Source organism: Talpa occidentalis, unplaced genomic scaffold (assembly GCF_014898055.3).
Source record: "Talpa occidentalis isolate TD23 unplaced genomic scaffold, MPIMG_talOcc4v2.1 talOcc4.4, whole genome shotgun sequence".
NCBI classification, from domain to species: domain Eukaryota; kingdom Metazoa; phylum Chordata; class Mammalia; order Eulipotyphla; family Talpidae; genus Talpa; species Talpa occidentalis.
In genome coordinates this window covers 61,488,374-61,509,096 of record NW_023604295.1, presented here as the reverse complement: position 1 = coordinate 61,509,096, position 20,723 = coordinate 61,488,374, and the positions used below count along the sequence as shown (strand labels likewise).

Genomic DNA, 20,723 nt, shown 5'->3' with positions numbered 1-20,723 from the left:
CTGTCACCTGTGGTTTATATAAGGTAACACATTTAACTGAAGACTCATCAGGATCTGTGTAAAAATAAGTCACAATGTGTAGTCTTGAAAGCCCTGACCTTGCTATTTCGAGTGATAACAGATAATGGGTGTTAACATTTGTTGCAAGTGAACAAATTAACATTACAGGGCTTAAATGACTGAATAGTAGTAAGATTATGACATCAACTGAGTATTTAAGGAAGTTCCTGCTACCAGAAGTTAAGTCTGTGTGAAGCAGACCAAGGGAAAGGGGCATAAGACAAGAGTCTAGGTCTCCAGATGAATGCTCTGCTTCGGTGGCACTACTGGAATGTTTTGGTGGAGAGCAGGTTTGATGAAGTGAGGAGATGGTAAAGATGTGTATTCTGTGATGTCTGCACTAACCAAACATTGCCAGTGCCGCAGACTTAATATGGGCTTTTCTCCTTAATGCCTTACAGCCAACTTTGTTGTAATTTCCTCCTCCTTGTAGTCATCCACTCTTTTTCTTTTTTTAAAGATTGATTTATTTATGCATACAAGAGCTGGGGTACAGGCCTGAGGTGCAGGGAGTGAGAGGATTCACCAAAGACAGTGGGGAACAGAACAGGCAGACCGACTGAAATACACTGCTGAGGGGAGTAGTGGGTGAGACAGGAGAGGTTTGCTGCACCATGTGGGTAGCTCTCCCTGGCTGGGGATGTGATTCATGCTGCAGAGGCTGAGGATAGCTTTATAGGTTGCGTCATAACCCCTTGTGCCCCCAGGAAGGCCCTCCACTCTGTTTCTTGAGTAAAGATTGGAAGCTAAGTAAAAGCTAGCTGTTGGAAGATAATGCACTTTAGGATAAAAAGGTCTTCCTAAAATTGGGAGTTAAAAAGGTAAGCCTCAGATCTAGTCAAAGCCTCAGATCTAGTCAAGCTAAAACATATTCAAAGACAGTGCTTGTTCAGTGTTTTTTTAATAGCTGGTTCATAATTCAACAAATGAACAAGTACGGATCATGCGGGCAAGGTGCAGGAATATTCTAAGTGTTGTTACCCTAGTTCTTCCTGTAATATTTTAAACCCTCCAGATATATCCCTTTGTACTCAACTTTTATTACATTCTCAAAGTTTCTCAAAACAAAAGCCATGTCATCCTGTAAAACCATTTTATTCCACCTAGTTTTTCAATTAATTTTCAGACCCCTGCAGCCAGATCTGCCTTCACCCTCCAATAACTTCTCTGGAGATTACTATCACTACTAATGATGTGTTTGCAGACTTTGCTAAAACATTGATGTGACTTTGGTCTTACCTTTCTTCACCACCTGTTTCTTAGATGTTGATGTTTCCCATACTTTATTTTTAGTCCTATCTAATTTTACATATTGTACTTGAGTGATCTGGTACAGGCATGGTCCTAAACGTATGCTAATTCTCGAGCACTTCACTACCGGCACCTGTCTCAACAGTAAGAAAAAAACACAACTTCATCTTGTTGGACTCTGCCTTGGATGGCTTATTTTCTGCTCAGACTCAATGTTCCTTCACTTAGTTTTTATTTATTTATGCATACAGGAACTGGGGTACCTCCCCAGGTGTGTGTGTGTGGGTGAGAGGATTCACTAGAGACAGTGAGGAACAGAACAGGTGGATTGACTAAAATACACTGCTGAGGGGAGCAGCGGGTGAGACAGGAGGTCTGCTGCGCCATGTGGGTCGCCTCCCTGGCTGGGGATTGAACTCATGCTGCAGTGGCTGCAGGTAGATTCGTAGTGCTGCGTCTTAACCCCATGCACCACCAGGGAAACTGCACTTCATTTTTTTTTTTTTTTTTTTTTGGTGGCTCACCCATCTTCTAAGAATACTCCTTCCTTAAAGCCTATTTATCCCTAAAATCCTAGCAGAATTTATTACTCATGTATTTCCATTCTAATGGAATATAACTTTATGGCACCAAAACTGTCACCCTAGCGTGCAGTTTATGAGGCCTTTCTGTTCGTTTTATGGCTGTTTCTCACCATCCTCGGTGCTTAGTAAACTCTGGGAGTGAACAGATTCCCACAGGTTGTAGTTGTACACATGCCAAATTTCATGACTACGTAATTTTTGCTTATTTTGAAATGATTCTTTTACTCTAAGGGATTTTAATCTGGTAAAATTCTCTGGCTTGTGTTCATATCTAATCTCTGCCAGTGGTCACAATGCCTTCTCTTCTGTCAGAAACCTCCTTTTATGAGGACATTTGTGATTACATTTGGGGTCCATCCAGATAACCAGGAATAATTTTCACATCTGAAGATCATTACCTGAATCATATGCAAAGTCCAAAACTTATTTTGCTTTCTATGTTATCATGTTCAGTATTCCCTATTTTTGAAGTTTGAGACCATAAGAGAATATGAATTTACCTAATCACAAATGAATAAACTACCTATTTTTCTATTTAAAGAACAGATAGAAAAGCTTGAATGTAATATTTATTTGGTGAATTTACATGTGAAGTAATTTACAAAAGAAAAGATACAGACAGATGCAGCTCTCAGTGCAGTTTCAAATATTTTTCAGAACAGGCAATAGTCCACAAGGATCTGGAATGGTATTGAATGGCACATGCTTCAGTTTCCCTTATGTGTGTTTCTACCCAATCCCAAGGGGAAGAGTAGAAGAAAATAATCAGTGTTCATGTAAATACAGCCATGCAAATAAAAACTTTTTAAGTCAAAGGTTATTCAGAGACACAGAACATTTTTGTACTCGGGTTATTATAATAGGTGCATAAAATAAACTAAAATGCAGAGCTCTCAAACTTTCCATTATCTAAGTCATTTTAAATTACATTAGCTGCCCCCAATAATTAGCAGTTCTCTCAGTATTTTCCAAACTAACTTTGGAGGGGCTTATTATTTCTAATAGTTTCTAAAAAGATAGCATTTGTAGACAAAATCTTTTTGGTTTCAGTAGGATAAAGCACCCTTTAAAGAGGGGTAAAATGCTTCTTTACTCCCAGCAATGTAAACTCTAATTATTCATTTCAGAAATGTATAATTGCTCTTTTATCATACGCAAGACTTATAAATAGGCATAAGAATGGTCTAGAAAAGTGACAACTGGAAAAAAAAAAACCCAAATGTTTTCTAAGTAAGGTGAGGTAAAGATAAAATGAACAAAACTAACAAAAATCAGTTAATATATCACTAGTAAAGACCTGGATGGGGCAGTCAGGCCCTGCCATAGAGACCGAGGTAAATCCAAAACTAAAAAGCATTCCACATGTCCCCACCATCTGTGAAAATACTGGCTCAAAATTCCTGCAGCACATGTAGCCATAGTTGAAGCACTGAACTTGTCACTTCAGGAAATACTGTGCTTCTGGATCCAACACTTAGATCCTTTGAACTTTTACCCACATTTTTTTCATTAGAAATTTTAAGCTAATATACCCACATATCACACTCCTTTATATACACAACCAACCTGTATTTTCTTTAAACAGTACACTATTTGATAGAAGTACTTATTATAGAAAATAGCCATTGGCAATTATAAATACACATCTATTTCATCTTACCTCTTGCCTGGTTCATTCTTCCATTCATACTCTCATCTTCCAGCTCATAGATCAGTTTTAATATTTTGCTTCTGCATAATTTACTGTATGAAAAACCAGTTGTTGGAGACTTCAAGAATGATGCACATTATCCACAGAGTTGAAGGGATCAAAGATTAAATAGTTGCCACTGAGTTTCTAATATTCTGCAGAATCAGAGGCACTGTGCATTTTGACAGTGGTTTGTTTAGAGGGGCTCTCAGTTTTTCTGCCTTAAAATCTGCCCCTTTAAGCTTTGTTTTTATTAAAAAAAAAAGTCAACTAAAAGGGATTAACTGAATCTAAAAGACACCTGTTTGACAGCACTTACTATGTTAATTTAAAAACCAACATGCTGTAAAATACTCACAAATTTATCCAGAATATAATTTCCCCCATTTCCATTAAAAAAAAAAAGCCAAATCAACAAATCAAAGTTTTTATTTGCATGGCTGACTGTCATTTGTAATCACTGCAACTTTAATATCCCTTTAAGGTTCTAAGCTTTTGTTGCACAGGGAATAAAAGCTGCAACACTTCAAATTTCCTTCAACAGCCACTCCCACAACACCTAAACATGAAACAGATGTAACAAATGACAACACCACAAACGGAAATACTAAGTTCCACCATTCAACACAGTCCATGACAGTGTCTTCAGGGTTCAGTTGAAGATGGGGTACACTTCTTCTAAAAAGAGGGTCATTTTCCTCCCCACCCCACCCCCTATTTTATAATGTTGGTGGTTTTAATCCGTATTTCTTTGCAACTTCTGTCTGGGCATGGGCAGCATCACAGAGTGAGTACAAATGAGCCATCTCCATCTCCGATTTGGCCAGGTTAATAGCCTTGTTGAACATGTCAATGGCTTTCTCCATGTTTCCTCTAAAAGAACAAAAATGTTAAGTGTCTTAGATTCAATAAGCTCTTCACAGTATTCAATGAAGTTACAGGCAATGCTACACACATTCTGACCACTAAGTTTCAACTAAAATGTTTATAACAAAATAGTGCCTTGCACATAGAAATCACTGAGTCCCATGGCTAACATTCACTCAGTGATTACAAATGCTATGTGCTTATTATACCTCTTCGTTGTTTCCAGATAACAGTGAGACTAAAGACATTAATGACATTGAAAATCCTAATCCAGTTCCTAAAGACTGTGTTTCCACTATATAGTCAACCTTCTAATTTAAACAACAGTGACATAGCCTCAAGAGAGTATTATTGGCATTCAGGGGCCTTTCATTCAAATTCCATGTGAGCCCCCACTTCTTTCTACCTCCCACCCCAGACCCCCATCCTACCCTTACTCCAGGCACACAGGTTTACCTAAGTTCCTTGATCGTGCCACACACTCAGACCTGAACATAATACTCAACTTTATTAGCTGCCTCTCTGCCAGACTCTGTTCAAACCCTTACATTTCTAGTAAGACCCAGTTCAAATACAGTGTCCCATTGCAGTATTTCCCTCCCCATAGTTCCCATACTTTTACTGCCATTCTATGCACAGAAGAATGAATATATATTTGTTTATACCACAAACTAACTAGATTTTTATTAAATATCTCTCAATTCCCAGAACCCAGTACAATGCCTGGTAGTTTATGTGTTTTGAGTAAATGGATGATAGCTTGGTTAAAAAAATAAGACTGACCTCTTAAAGTCCAAGTGTGGTTAGGTTTATGTAAGTATTTGCCAAGAGCCAAGAGTTGTTTTAAGTAGCTAGCATTAGCTATGTATACATGTATATATTTTTATTTATTTATACAAGCACTGGGTACAGTCAGAAGCACAGGAGGGTGAGAGAATTCACCAGAGCCAGAGCGGGGAGCAGAGCAGGCAGAAGGACCAAAGTACACTGCTGAGGGGAGCAGCGGGCAGCAGGAGAGGTCTGCGCGCCATGTGGGAGACCCTTCTCCGGTGACCGGGGAGCAGCCAGGGAACAAACCGGCGCTGCAGAGGCTGCGGGCAGCTTCGCAACCCAGCGCTCAACCGCTGCGCCACCGGGGAGGCCCTACATGTATATAGTCTTAAGACAAGGATCTAGTAAGTCTCCATTACATGCCTATTAGACTCTAGGAAGTACACTGTATCTCTGGGGTGACTGTAGGACAATACTTCTACAGAATATATGGCAACATTATATATAAGAACTTTTTTTTGTTAAGAACTTCTATTAGTTCCATGTTCAGATTTGGGTAGGTAGGTAGATTTGCTAAATACTAAGATAAGCAATTTATAGTCACTTACTTGTAAGACAAGATTTAGAATAGACTTCTTAAAATACAAGTAACATGAATAAAATACGTCAAATGGCAGAAATCAGGTCCTCAATAGGAACACTTTTAATGTCATTATTCTAAGAAAAACCCAGTTTGGCTCAAAAAGGATTAAGAACCACTACCCCTTTTCTAGTAGAGAATATTTTATTCACAATAACGAGCTGGCAATTAAAAGCAGTAATTTAAATTTATATACAACTGTCAGTATAAAATGGTTAAAAAACACAATTTCATCAGTTTATATATGTATATTCTGTTTATTCTGGAGCACAGAAATCCTAGTAGGGGCTGAATGACAGGTAATTAAGACAACAACCACAGGTTGCTGACAAGTGATAATGGTAAAATGTTACTGTGGTATCATGAAAATAGGCTTATAATCTGTTTCTGCTATTGGCTCACTGTGTAACTTTGTTAATTTAACCAGTCTGGTCATCAGTTTTTATACTCTTCAATCATACAATCTATACTTTGCAAAGATTGTAGTAAAGATTAATTGAAACAATAGTTGGAAAACACCTACAGTCCAGTGCCTGGTCTAGAGTAGGTACTCATATGATGGCAATGCCACTGTTAAGATGGTATGCTATAGTAATAAATTCCATGGCTTAAACAGCTGTCACCTATTGATGATGGATCTCAAGAACATATAAAACAAGAGGAAGTCAGCTGCAAAAAAAACTTAGCCAACACCTTATTTTAAAGCTCAAGTCAGATTATGTTCTGACTTGCAGGTGCTTGGCTACTTGCTTTTGGGTAGCACGATCTACATCTTCTGACAACTTGGCTACCGATCCTTATGCCACACTGCAACGCTTAAGCACACTGCAGGTACTTTTTCCTTCAACAGGAATAATGCAGGTAAAAAGAATAAAGAACAAATAATATCCAGTGTTCTTTTCCTAATCATGCTTGACATAAACTTTTGAAAGTATGACTTTTAAATTACAAGAATAAGAAATAAGGCAAATGAAAATTGTGTAGTTTTGCGGGAAGTTTACCTCAAAAGGTCTAACATTAAGACTAAAATTTTAATAGATATTAACTGACAACAGTATATCTAGAAAGAAAAAATAAGTATAGAATTGCCTTAACTTTCCTAAAAATAGACCCGAGAAGTTACCTTTGTACTTCAATAGTTCCCATGGTTTCATAGGCAAAATCACATTTATTGTCGATTTCAATTGCCTTGCTGATAAGCTCCAAACCTCTATCCAGATCTTGCTTCCACTGAAGTTGAAGTAAACTGTAAATGTAAAAAGGTAATTAGATGGGAGCATTGCCCTAGATAAATACAAGTGATGGCTCGATTTCTGCCCTCAATGAATTTATAAGGAAATTCTGAAACAGTATATAATCAGCAACACATTTTTTTTTCAACTTTTATTGGCTTTGTCGTCTAAGTTACTATGAAAAAAGAAATGTCTGTAGCTTAGGCTCTATTACTACTTGCATAGTTTTTCTTTGAATAAATTTAAATGAAGTTTTATAATTTTTAACTCAAGTACACAAGGATAGGAAAAATTATGTGTTTCCTATGTTGATACAAGGAACATATGACAGGCTGTTCAGAACTGAAACAAGAGCGAAAATAGTGTATTTACTAATTGCTATATAAAAATGAAATGTAAGTAAAATTTAAAAAATTAACAGTGAAATAGCCACAGAACTGAGGAAGTTGCCAATTAATTCACTGATACTTCTCTGCTCTCTACCAGGAGCTTCCTCAATGACCAGATGAAATTCATTTTACTGCATGCAAGAAATTTCATTTTTTACTGCAACAGAGCCCCCCAAATACATACCCTTTATGAACATATGTTGTAGCATTATCTGGTTCCAAATCAATACATTTATCATACATTTCATCAGCTTTACCGAATTGCTGTTGATCTGTTAATGCCTATGTGAGGAGATATATCAGTTATATTAAGGTAACTATTAACATAAACAATTAAATGTACACTGCTTATTAACTATTAAAATTTACTTCATTTATCCATTCATTACCAGAATTATGATGTTTTGGGGATATAAACTTATTCATTCATGCAATAGCAGATTATCTGATAAATTGTAGAATACAGAAAATCCCACTCATAGTGTCAACTCTAATAGATGGACTCATGTCACTTACAATTGATCATAATACAGCCTAAGGGAACTACTTGAAAGACTATACTCATTTGGAAGGAGAAATTAAAGTATGTGAGTTAACTGTTAGCAGTCATTTTCAAAAATGTTTGACGAAAGAAAAAAAGCTGTTACTATCAACTACTTTAAGGCACATTCTGTGGAAGAAATGGAGGGTTTGGTTCTATAAATATCAGGTCACAACAAGCATTGAGAATTAAAAACGTTATATAAATATACATAGTTATATATGTTGTATTTCTAGTGAAACAAAAATCAGAAGAGGGACCAAAGGACAGAAATTTTAGTGCAGACTATAATACTAATGCACATACAACAGTCCAAGTTAAGTTAAAGCTATTCTGAAGGCAGCACAGTGACAGAGAAATATGCAATTAGGAAAGTTCTGCATATGAGTTGTTTTTTAGTATTGGATTCCTTAATAGCTATTTGCCTATGCTCTTTGAGCTGCTTAATAGAATCTGCACCATAAAATCCCTTCTGAATTTCATTTCAGTGATGGCAGTGTGTCTCTATGCAATACAAATGTCACATGACTGCCTGCCTTTAAACTATTTTAACTTCTATACATTCTATAAAATTTTATACAGTACATGCTTCCACAATTTAAGTGTGTAGTCAGCAACCAGTTTCTTTTTAATTCCTACCATCATGTCTTAAGAATTGTAAAAACAAAGAATGAATAGGTAAGATTATTTCAAAAGGTTAATGAATTTCTGGATTGTATTTCATACACCAGAATTTCAATTCCAAATAATGTAATGATGTTTAGGATCTCTCTAAAAGACAAATCCAACACAAATCAATCTTTCTCATAGTTCCTCAACAAACCCTTAAAAAGTTATACTCTGTTAACTTTACTTATATCTTGACTAAAAATACTTTGAAGGAAAGTGCACCTTAAAAATGGTTTGCAGGTAGAAGTATCAGAGATAACCATTTAAAAATATTTCCTATTTCTGTGATGACTGAAAGGAGGGAGGGAACCCCAACATTTCTTTGGAGTAAAAATAATAAGACAGAAAGATAGAGTATTGAGATGGCTAATTTATGTAAACAGAAAAAGCAATGTAACTTAGACTGAGAAAATCATTCAGAGATCACTCATTTGGAGGAGAATGTTCAAGTATGGCTATCAGAAGCTAACCATTTTCAATTAAATGGATGATTTAAAATTAATTCATTTTCAGATATTTCACTACAATTGAAAAGTGACCCTTCCTATAGCTTTTATCCCGAACCAAGGAAAGCTTCAAGAATTTTAGCCAAATCAAAGAGAAAATGAGTTGTTATAGCCCATCTAATCATTTCAAAAGATAGTAGTAGAATAGAAACACAATTCCATGGACATTTTCTACATCAATTACATTTAGTAAAATTTCTTATGATAATTAAATTTTGCAAATTCAATCAAATATGAGGAAAATGATCGGCTTAAACTTCTCTACATTTTAAGTTAGGGTCTTAGTTTTCAAATTGTGTTAGAAGTCCCTCATAAAGCTGATTCAGAACCATCCTGGTGGCCAGAAAAATCAAAGCAGGAACAAAACCATCCACTTTCACAAAAGCTGCAATCAAGGTAGCAATGTTTCTGATTTCCATTCTAGGATTCAGCATACACATGCAATTCTCTTAAAAAAGGAAAAAAAAAGAGACACAGAGAAAAAAGGACTGGCTTCTGGGGGAGGGGGGGGGGATGAAAAAAAAAATATCATTTACCTGAGCATATAGGGCATATCCTTCAGCACACCTTGGAAATTTCTTTATGACCTCGTCAAAACCTTTCATAGCTGCTTGGATTTGTGAAGAATTATTTCCTGTATATGCCTGACGATACTATTTTAAAAAAAATCAAAACAGGCTGTCAAGAATCCAAAAGCTATGTTATAAGTCACACGAAACTATACAAATATTTCCAGAAAAGCAGGTAACAATGCTAACATAATTTACTGCACCTAAAAGTGTTCAAAAAAAGCTATGTACAATCTCACTGCCCCTATACAATCTCAAGATGTTCAATACTTTAAAAGTTATACTAACTTGTATGAAGTTAACTTTGCATATAAATGGAATTTTCAATTTGTAAAATTTAAATCTATTATGACTTTACAAAGGAGTTATAAAGTCCCTTCATCTAATAACATTTTATCTATAAGTGTTTCCTTCTTTAAAAAGAACATTCTTACATATAAATGGCAAAGCATTATGTTGTACACCTGAAACTAATATTTTATATCAATTATACCTAAATTAAATGTTAAATGAAGGAAATTCTTTTAGAACTACAGGGCTAACTGAAAGTACCTCAATTTCACTAGTTATGCACTTTATTTTACCTGATTTATAGCTCTGTGTCTAAACATTAAGAAATAGCTCTATAAAGGTGAGATGAGAGCAATTGTGTAGTATCATGATTGAAAGCATTCCCTCAAAATGTTTCTGTTCTTTGTACTGGGTTATGGTAGAAAAGCAGGGAGAACAGTGATGTCTAGGGGGACATAAAATCAGGGACAAACATCTGTGTCAAGATACACTCAAATAAAAACATCCAGAGAAATACAGGAGCAGGAACTCATTTAACATATACATTTATGGTTCTATTTTCCTAAACACATTTTCCCCCTGTAGTTATAAATTCAGGGAGAAAATAGGGTATTTGTAGACAAAATGAGTACTCATTTTTGTTAACAATGGGAAATAATGTTTAGGAAACTATTTAAAAATTAGAACCTACCAGTGCAAAACATTTCTGAGCCTGTGCCAGAGCAGACTCAGGTCTTAATCTAATACATTCATCAAAGTCTGCCACTGCTTCTTCAACTTGATCAAGCAATATTTTCAGCTAAGGGAAAAAAAATTCATTATTCAAAATAATAGGTGCACCAGTAAAATACTATTATTACAGCACAGCATGTTAAAGATGTAAAATAATTATTCAACATAGAATTTTCTAGAACAGTGAACTAGAAAAATTTACAATTTTAAAGGATATATTCTAAAACTTAAAATGCATGTTAAAACCACCATTTTTGCACAATTATGAGCACTACTAAGCAAGAAACCCCTTCTTCTAGGAAACTAAAAATGTCTGTAATTTCCAGTTTCAAAGCAGATTAGACAGCAAATAAGATGCTATCAATACGGATTTAAGATGTCAAGAATTTTAAGAGGTTATCTCAACACTTCCATCAGACAAAATTATTAGGTAAATTTCTCCATTAGAAAAAACTTCAGCTTTCCTATTATTTGGATAACCCATATTTTCTATTATAATGCATTCTAAACAGCAATGTTTCCTCAATGAGGCTGAAATCAGGAACTGTTTTTACCATTACATATTTTTTACTAAATAAATATGCATGTTATAAAACTCAATCCAGAAGAGATTTTTTTTTTTAATTGTTTGTATAGTTAGGACTATTTCCTTGTAACAAGAAGTCCAAAAATATCATTCTGTTGATTCTAAATTAACTCACCATGCTCACAAAATACTTTTAATATTTTACCCACTGAAAAGCTATGAACCAGAAAAACAAATCTGAACTCACAAACCAACAATTGTAGCCTTCCTTTTCTCTTTTTTCTCATTTGTGTATACCAAAATTACAAGGACAAATGTTCAAGATGGGCCTAAATAAATGCCAACTCAAACTGTAATTTCCAGTGGTACTTTGTTCACAGCTATAAAAAGTGATATAAAACTTTAAAACATTCTCAAAAAATGACATCATATCCCTCAATCCAAAGATCAAAACTCTTTAAAATAGGTTTACCTGTCCTCGGTGGTGATAAACATCTGCATTCTGAGGATCAATGTCAGCAGCCATGTTAAAATCCTGAGTTGACAGCAAAGGCTGCTGCTGCTGCATATACATGCTGCCTCTTTTGATGAGTGCATTTGCTCGAAGCTACATACCCCAAATGAGAAGAGGTTCAACATTACTTTTTATTCTAATTTATTTTTTTAAGTAACAGTTTTATTGAGATATAATTCACATATCATAAAGTTCATCCTTTTAAAATGTTCACCTGTTTTTAGTATGTTCGGACCTATGTATTTCTGAAGCTACCAAATACTTTACCCGTCCCCGCCCCCCCCCAACGCCATCCCGTTTCCTAGCTAAGTTTCATTTTTATTCAGTCACTGCACCAATCAACACCACTGTCTGGAATTACCTTTGAAAACAAAATAGCCTCTTGGAGAATGGTAGTTCAGATGTCAAAAATTTGGCAAGACATTATTGAAAAGCCTCATTTTTAAAGTTAATTTTTTCCAAATATACACATTTTAAAATATACCTTCACATTAGCTTCTTTCAAACTGATGACCTTATCTAAATCTGGCTTGGCCGCATTGGCATTGCCAATAAGTAGGTAGAAAGTGGCACGTAGTAATAATGCTTCTGCCATGTATTTGCCTTGAGCATCTATTTCTTTTGAGCATTCACTTATGATTTTATCATAGTTTTCTTCTTCCATATACTGTTTGGCCTTTAAATATCCAGAACTGAAAATAAAAACAAACACAGGAAATTATTTACTAAGAAAGGATCAAGTGCTAACACGTGCCACGTTTAGCATAACCGAGTTAAACGATTTTTCTTTAACAAATCAATCAGCCGATGTGGGAAGGAGTTGGGAAGGTGGGGTAACAGATTAGTATTTTTGATGCAGACTGGAATTTTCTTGATGCCTTACAGTAGGGAGTCTTTAAAAGAACACTGCAGAGTCAATGGCAGAAACCTAGGGTTACTGCCCAAATGTCAACATTTAGATATGTGACAGACTAATGACAGACTGACTGATCTGAAACATGGGTAATGACCCTGTCTTGGTTACCATTATATCTAGGGCACATTAACAGCACTGAACACTTATTTTTTTTTTTTTTTTTTTTTTACAGAGGCATGCTTTATTTATTTGTTTGCTGGTTTGTTTGTTTGTTTTGTTTATACATGCACTGGGTACAGTCAGAAGCGCGGGAGGGTGAGAGAATTCACCAGAGCCAGGGCGGGGAGCAGAGCAGGCAGAAGGACCGAAGTACACTGCTGAGGGGAGCAGCGGGAGGCAGGAGAGGTCTGCACGCCATGCGGGACCCTCCGCCGGTGGCCGGGGAGCAGCCGGGGATCGAACCGGCGCCGCAGAGGCCGCGGGCAGCTTCGCAACCCAGCGCTCAACAGCTGCGCCACCAGGGAGGCCCTGAACACTTATTTTATGACTAACAGAAGAAATGGGAAATAATCAGTGAATTTAAGGTCACCGAAACCAAGGGAGGAGTTGTGCCCTGAACTGTGCTTTGTAAAGATCACGTGATTACTCTGGTTGTGTTGTGGAAGACAGACTAGATGGGAGCAAGACTGGAGGCTAGGAAGTATCTCAAAGGTTTTCATTCAGAGGTTGTACTATTTCACTTAAAAGACCTAGAATGAATAGGTGGAAATATCAAAGCAGCAAATTTAAAGGAAGACTCTTCCAATCAAGTAGGACTTAAAAAAACCCACCTTCTTTTTAAAATGCAGGGAGCACAATGTCACTATTCCTCTAAGATTATGACTTACTGGAGATACTTGTAGAAGGAATTTTTAACTAAAAAGGAATTTACACTAGATAATATTTAATGGGTCTTATAAATGGCAAGGCACTGTGAAAGTACATCTCGTTTGTTACATATTCTGAATAGAGAAAACTGGCAAGTGACTTAAAAGTTAAGTTTGGTCAAAATCTTATAAATGACATGCTAACATTTCCTATAATTACATTTGAATGTCTCCCTGCATTCTTATTTTGTTCTTCTGGTCACCATATTAAGAAAATATAACTATTAAATCAGATTGGAAGTAATAATAGCTCCTACTTATTGAGAATCTAAGTGCTAGAAACTGAAAATACAAACTCTACACTTCACAATAACCCTGTAAGGTAGGAAGTATCATTAGCTCCATTTGAGAACTAATGGATGTTAAGGCTTAGACTAAGATGGAATTCAAAAACTTAGGTCCAGTTCCGGTTCGTGTTCTACTGAGAGGTAGCCGTGTCCTACCACCTACCTCTCAGTATGGATTTTAGAATAATGACATGAAACTTCACTGTAGTTTTTCTGGAACAAGGACTGTTTCCTAACCAGAAGAAATTATTGGTATCACTGTCACAAGAACTATACAACACCTTAAACACTTCTTAACTACAATTTTCTGAAAAGACTTTTATTAAATTTTAAACATCTTGGTACAACTACATACAATATCCTCCCTTAAAAAGTGGCCAACAAAGGTGGTAGAAAATTTGGGTGATAGAAATCAAAACAATCTGTTTCTTCAAACATTCCAGTATACTGAAATGCAAAACTGTGCCACAGTAACAGTATTCTCTTTTTTTCCAAATTCGTTAAAACATGTCACATCGGTAGTAACATTTCTTAAGAGAGGAGAGTTATTTTATAAATTAGATACTTCCTTGCACTAAAAACCTGGACTCTGAGCTACACTATGATTTTCAAGTTAGTGCCCCTATCCAAATATAGTCAACCACTTGACTCACTGGGAAGCCTGCTGAGAGTATCACCCATGGCCACAAAAGCAATGCAGACTGCTGGCAGCAAGACTGTGAGTCACCAGAGAAATTAACTCGGAATGTTAGACACACACACACTAATTTTTTTTTTTATGTATTTACATATATTTTATCTATTTCTGTAGAGGTTTTTTTTTTTTTTTTTTTTTGAGATGTCTCAGGGCCCTAGCTCTTGGGGCAGCAATAAAACCTCTAAAACCTCAAACATTTCCTAAAATATTAAGCAGATATCATGCTTGACACACTTACTTTTCTTTCACTTCTAAAGCTTCCCCTTCCTTATCTTTATCTTCATCAGATTTCTCTCCTTTAAGCATGGGCTGAGAAATTATATCATCCGTGAAAGAACTGAAGTAAGATTTGATAAACTGTGGAGATGGCATCAGAGGTTCACGATTCTGAAATTTAATCATTTAAATATATCAAAATGAGAAAACTCAAGAATTAGGTACATTTGTAGAACACTGGGACTACTATTATAAAAACTGGAATATCATTTTAAAGTATTATAAATGAGTATTAGGCTCCTAACCATAGCATAAGAGACAGTGGAAGGTAAAGCTGTCAGTTCCACTTTTCAAAGCAGATTTTACATGAGTCTTTCTCCTCTCCAAAAATGAAAAGTAATAAGAACTCTTACAGCCCTACTCACTAAAATTAAAAGTAAAAAGGTGAACATAGAAAGTAAGTAACTGCTGAGTTATCTCCTTCTCCTAGGAGATCTAGAAGCATCTCCATTTCAAGACCATGTCTTCACAGGTACTGAAAATGTCAAGTCCATTTATGATGGACTTTCTCACTGTCCTCTGGTTGTACTACAGCTGAGGATCTCCATTACAGTAAGTTCCACTTAAAGTAAAAATGAAATCACACTGTTTTTTATTACTTTTGGCACGGCAACTGATGATTAATAGTTATGCAGCCTTTTGTTTCTCCTTACAGCACAATTAAGATGATAAAATTTTAAAAAGAGTATGGATGAGGGAATACCATAAGCAAAGGGCTCTCAATCCAATCCAAAGATTTTAAAATAAAAATATGGTGTCTTAAATTGTGTATATTATATATTTAGTGGTAGGCATTGTGTGGCAATATACCCCTAAAATATACACAGTATTATAAACACAAGTAACCTCAATAATACTGTGTGTAACAAAGATCATTTTGGTTATTTCTACTTGAGGAAGTAAAAACAGGATCTGACCTAGGCTAGGACAAGAGGGGGTAGATAAAAAGAAGGAAATCTAAATGAAAAACCCCTAGTTTTGTTTTCTGGGGAAGAGTCTATCTGTATTATTTTAGGATTAAACAAACATTTAAGTCAAATGGTCACCCACCAAGTAACAAAAGTACCTAACTTCAGTATTTCACTAAAGAACCTGAGTAGGAATATATAGTGGCAATCATTTACCACTTTTAGGAAAAGCTTCAATAGAAATTTAAATAGCACTGTAGGTGAGTAAATCATTTGTTTCTTAGTTTCCTGATTCAGCTTAGAAATGAAGCTATCATCTCCTTGCCTTCCACACAAATTAAAAAAGATTTTCAGCTTTCATAACTCTAAAATAGTAGTGAAAGTACTTCTTTATCTTATAGGGTTGTTATAAAAGTCAAAACAGCATGAAAAGTATTTACTAAGTTGCATACAAACATTAAAAAATGTATCTGGAAACGCATTTGGAACCTATGTTAATGTAGGTTTATCTTCTTACTACCCTACTGTCCTCTGTGGTATGATAGTCCAAGGCATTCATATCCCTTTGTGACACTTCACCATATCATGCCCTTTATACTTATTAATGATCTATGTCACGTAATTGTAATTCTGTAAGGGCTAGCACCACATCTTTGTACCCATCCTTTCAAAATACCCACAACAGAGCTTTGTTCAATAAATTTTTTTTTTACTTAAACCATCTGTTACTAACTGCATAAAAACACCACCCAATTTATACAATATACCTTTAAAATGTTCCTATGATGTAGAAATTTTTTAAAAATTTGCCAGTTAATAAATATTTCAGATTTTGTGAGCCATACAGTCTGTCACAACCCCTCAATTCTGCTGCTTTTATTTAAAAGCAACCTAAAACAATATGGGTATGACTGAGTTCCCATAAAGCTTCATAAAAATAGGTGACAGACTAGATTTGGCTCATAAGCCACTCTTTGGCAATAGAGACAAATTCTTCTAGTATTCTTCAGGTACAATACTGGGCACAGTCTACATTTGTATTAAAAAGGATATGCAACAAAAGCCCAAGATTATAGGAAAAAGAAATATAATCAAAATGTATATTCAGTTGTTAAGATTACCATCATGCCTAGGTTTAAGCAGGTATAAATTAGAAATGTTCCTTCACAATGCACAACTCCCTGTAGTAGCTAACTCAGATTATTTTACCTTGTATTTTTCTTTGGCTTTCTCTTTTCCAAGAAGTTTAAGAACTTTATCAGCTAACAGCATGCTTTGTTGATTTTGGAATCCTTCTAATATACACACAGCAGTGACATCTAGAAATGATGAAATGAACAGGAGTAAGTATGATAGTATTGTAATGATGACTGGCAGCATCAAATGGGAGCAATGTTACCACAGAAAGCTACACTAGAATGATGGCTTTATGTGGCTATCAATTTCATTTCTAATTGACTGCTTCCTAATATGCTATTAATTGTATATATTCATGACCAAACTCAAATCTCACTCTATTTCTCTGCAGTTCAGTTTCCTCACCTGTAAAGTGAAAGGGACTGTACTGCATAATTTGTGGTCTTCACCACTCTAACATTCTATATTAATAGTAAATACAACAAGGAATGTACCTATAGGACAAACCAATAGAGTAAGAATCTTTCATGTTTGTTCGTTTTTATAGGTCTCGGTTATTCCTTGTCTCTTAAGCCGACTTGCAATTGAGTTCTCAAATATGCTTCCAAAACATCATTTTCTTCTAATTATGTCACAGTTCAAGATACAGTAGGGTTTGATATGGAAAAAGAAAAAAAATCACTGATTCCTGAACCTTTCAAAAGTACTAAATAGGCATTCCCTCTCTAAACTAAATTTCTCATAAATCTAAATCTTTTCTTCTTCAAACAAGTCCATCTGCTATTAAGTTTCCATGATAGTCTTGTGCTAGTGCCAATGTTACTATGTTTTTCCCAATTTCTCCTATCTAAAATCTATTTAATTGCCTCTCTGCAATTATCTGATAACTTCAAAGTTTGGCTCAAAACTCTGAATTCTGTTTTCTAAAGCAATGCCTTTCATCCACCACCAAGATACGTGACAGCACAAAATTTCAAATTTTTCTAAAATGTTCTCTAAACCACTCTCACACTTGGTTATATGAACTAAAAGAAAAAAAAAAAAGTCCTTCCTTTTAAGTAATGTTATTAAAAATAATTATGACTAAATCTTCTGATTGTTGATGCTTTTAAAGTAGATTTAAACATGTAGTGGAAACCACTTCTACAGTGCAGCAATTAACACTGGTTTGGCTCCACCTCACCTAGAAAGATGTACATTTAAGTCAGGGGCCTACAGGCTAACTGAAGTTTTGGCAGCAGATAAGGTCAGAGGTTACAGAAGACTTAGTATTTAATGAGAACAGCAAATCCACTTGATGCTTTGTATCAATTACATAATTTCTAAGTATAAAAAGTCTCAAAATACCAAGGGCAGAAACTAAGTATTTTCTTTAATGATTTATGTTATTATTTTGCCTTGTACTTTAATATTAACTTTACATTATAGTTATTTCATATTTATATAAGATATTAACTGAAAATATATAGAATCTTAGAAACACTCTCACTTTGCTGAAACCTCTTTTCTATTTCTTATTCATGGAATTATACTGATGCTCATTAATTGCCAAGTTTATTTATTTTTTTAAAGTATGTATTTTTAAAAAAGATTTATTTATATATTTATACAAGAACTGGGGTACAGGAGATGCGCGGGAGGTGAGAGGATTCACCAGAGACAGAGTTGGGAACAGAACAGGCAGACTGACAAAATACACTGTTGAGGGGAGCAGCGGGCGAGACAGGAGAGGTCTGCCACGCCATGTGGGACTCTCCCCAGACAGCTGGGATCGAACCAGCACGGACAGCTTCACAGCACTGTGTTCAGCTGCCTATTCCATCAGGGGAGGCCCTAATTGCCAAGTTTAAATGGTGATAGACTCCAGATCTTAATATTCATTTAACTACATAGTTGGGAACACAGATAATACTCAGGTATTAGCAATCTCAATTTAAACTAAAAGACAAAGTTTCAATTGGAAAAGTTCAATTTAAATACAATTTTAAATATGGTTGATTTCTTTAATCACAGGCAGAGTTTCACTGAAATTTACCAATGATTATAAAGCCTTTAGTAATTTTCATATGTAAACACAAAAATACCCTCACCTTCTAAACATTCCTTCTTATTGTCTAGCTTCTCGTGGGCTTTTGCACGTCTAAAGAGAGCTTTCACATATTTGGGATTAAGTTCAACAGCCTTTGTGCAATCTTGTGCCACCTCTTTCCATTTTTGCTGTAATTAAAAGTATTTTTTAAAGTCACACTAAAAGCACTATTCAACAAAAATCAGTTTTCCAAACCTAAAAGACTATTAAAAGACCCACAACAGAAAAATATTCCCAATACATACAGTTAATACACAATACAATAGCTATTGATACAAAACATATAAATATCTGTAGTAAGGATAAGAAACCTAATTTTAATAGGCAAAAGGCACACTTGGGCCACCTTCCAACCACCAAATCTACACACCTACCTGCATCTATGTGCTCATGTCATCGTCCCTCCTGTTAACACCGACAAAGTGCCCTCTTCGTCAAGGGCAAACCCTCCACTTGTGATATGAATTTTTTCCAAATCAAGTACTTCATCATCATCTATCTCAGCTCTTCATCAATCTTCTCTACTGAGTCATTCCGAGGGATCATAAAAACATTTGTTCTAGTGTTTTCTATCTTTTAAGAACTGTCTTTTGATTCCGAAATTCACTGCAACCACTACCTCATTTCTCAGCATCTTTTTAATCTCAAACTTGCAGAGTTGCCACTCTCCTTGATTCCCATCTACCTTACTGGGTATTTCTCAATTTTTTCAAAGTATCCCCTCCCACAATCTCTCTCTCGGTGATCATAACCTATGGTGCTAACACTATATAACATCTAAAATTAGATGACTCTAAAATTTATTTCTGTAGTCCAGACTACTCCTAAGACTCCTAAGAGACATTTTTTAATTCAGCTGTTTACTTAAATGTCTCACTCCTTCCCCACCTCACTACCATTAAAATTAATGTTTCTCTTTACCCTTCACATCCAATGAAACAGTAAGTTCTGTTATTCTTCAGCTTTCTTCCATGTCTTACCTATGCTACATGATCTTTACCTAGTCTTCCTGCCTCCATTCTTGCCTCCCCTCTCTCTCATATATTCTTTTAAAAATTATTTATGCATTCAAGAATTGGGGTACAGGCCAGAGGTGTGGGAGGGTAAGAGGATTCACCAGAGACAGAGTGAGGAACAGAACAGGCAGACTAAATGAAATACACTGCTGAGGGGAGCAGTGGGCTCGACAGGAGAGGTCTGCTGCACCACGTGGGTAACCTCCCCGGCCAGGAATCGAACTCGTGCTGCAGTGGCTGCGGATAGCTTCATGGTGCTACGTCTTAACCCCTTGCACCACCAGGGAAACCCCTCTAATATATTCTTGACAGAACACTAAGAGTAATTTAAGATGATGTTCCTGCCCTACTTAAAACCCTTAAATATTTCGCATTATACTAAGAATCAAAGCCAACTTCCTTACCATTGCAAAATTTGCCTGGTCTGGCCTCTGCTATGTCTCCAATTTCATCTCTCTATACTCCAGACTACTTTACTTCTTTAACCACACCAAGCTCTTTCCTACCTCAAAGTAATTATACATACTCTTGTTTTCTATCTGTAATACTCTCTTCCTCCCTGTTTCATGCATCAGTCCCATTCTCTAATCATGTGTTTCTTCAAAGATTCAAGTGATTTCTATCAAAATGTCATTTGAAAGTTTACTGTTTAATTTCTCTCAAGTTTTATGCATATTATGTTTATTTTTTTATTCACCT

At 35.6% G+C, this 20,723-nt stretch overlaps 1 protein-coding gene across 1 annotated transcript in view; it reads right to left on the bottom strand.

Annotated features, from left to right (window-relative positions):
• Window positions 1-4,032: 4,032 nt before the first annotated feature.
• Window positions 4,033-20,723, bottom strand: part of TOMM70 (translocase of outer mitochondrial membrane 70) — a 29,931-nt gene continuing 13,240 nt past the window's right edge. Inside the window, exons 3-12 of the mRNA XM_037525652.2 lie at window positions 19,010-19,136; window positions 16,992-17,101; window positions 14,837-14,985; window positions 12,317-12,524; window positions 11,791-11,925; window positions 10,752-10,859; window positions 9,737-9,853; window positions 7,669-7,766; window positions 6,987-7,109; window positions 4,033-4,458 (exon numbers count right to left, since the gene is read on the bottom strand). Of these exons, the coding sequence (XP_037381549.1) occupies window positions 4,305-4,458; window positions 6,987-7,109; window positions 7,669-7,766; window positions 9,737-9,853; window positions 10,752-10,859; window positions 11,791-11,925; window positions 12,317-12,524; window positions 14,837-14,985; window positions 16,992-17,101; window positions 19,010-19,136 (1,329 nt within the window). The 3' untranslated portion in view covers window positions 4,033-4,304. The remainder of the gene's footprint in view (window positions 4,459-6,986; window positions 7,110-7,668; window positions 7,767-9,736; window positions 9,854-10,751; window positions 10,860-11,790; window positions 11,926-12,316; window positions 12,525-14,836; window positions 14,986-16,991; window positions 17,102-19,009; window positions 19,137-20,723) is intronic.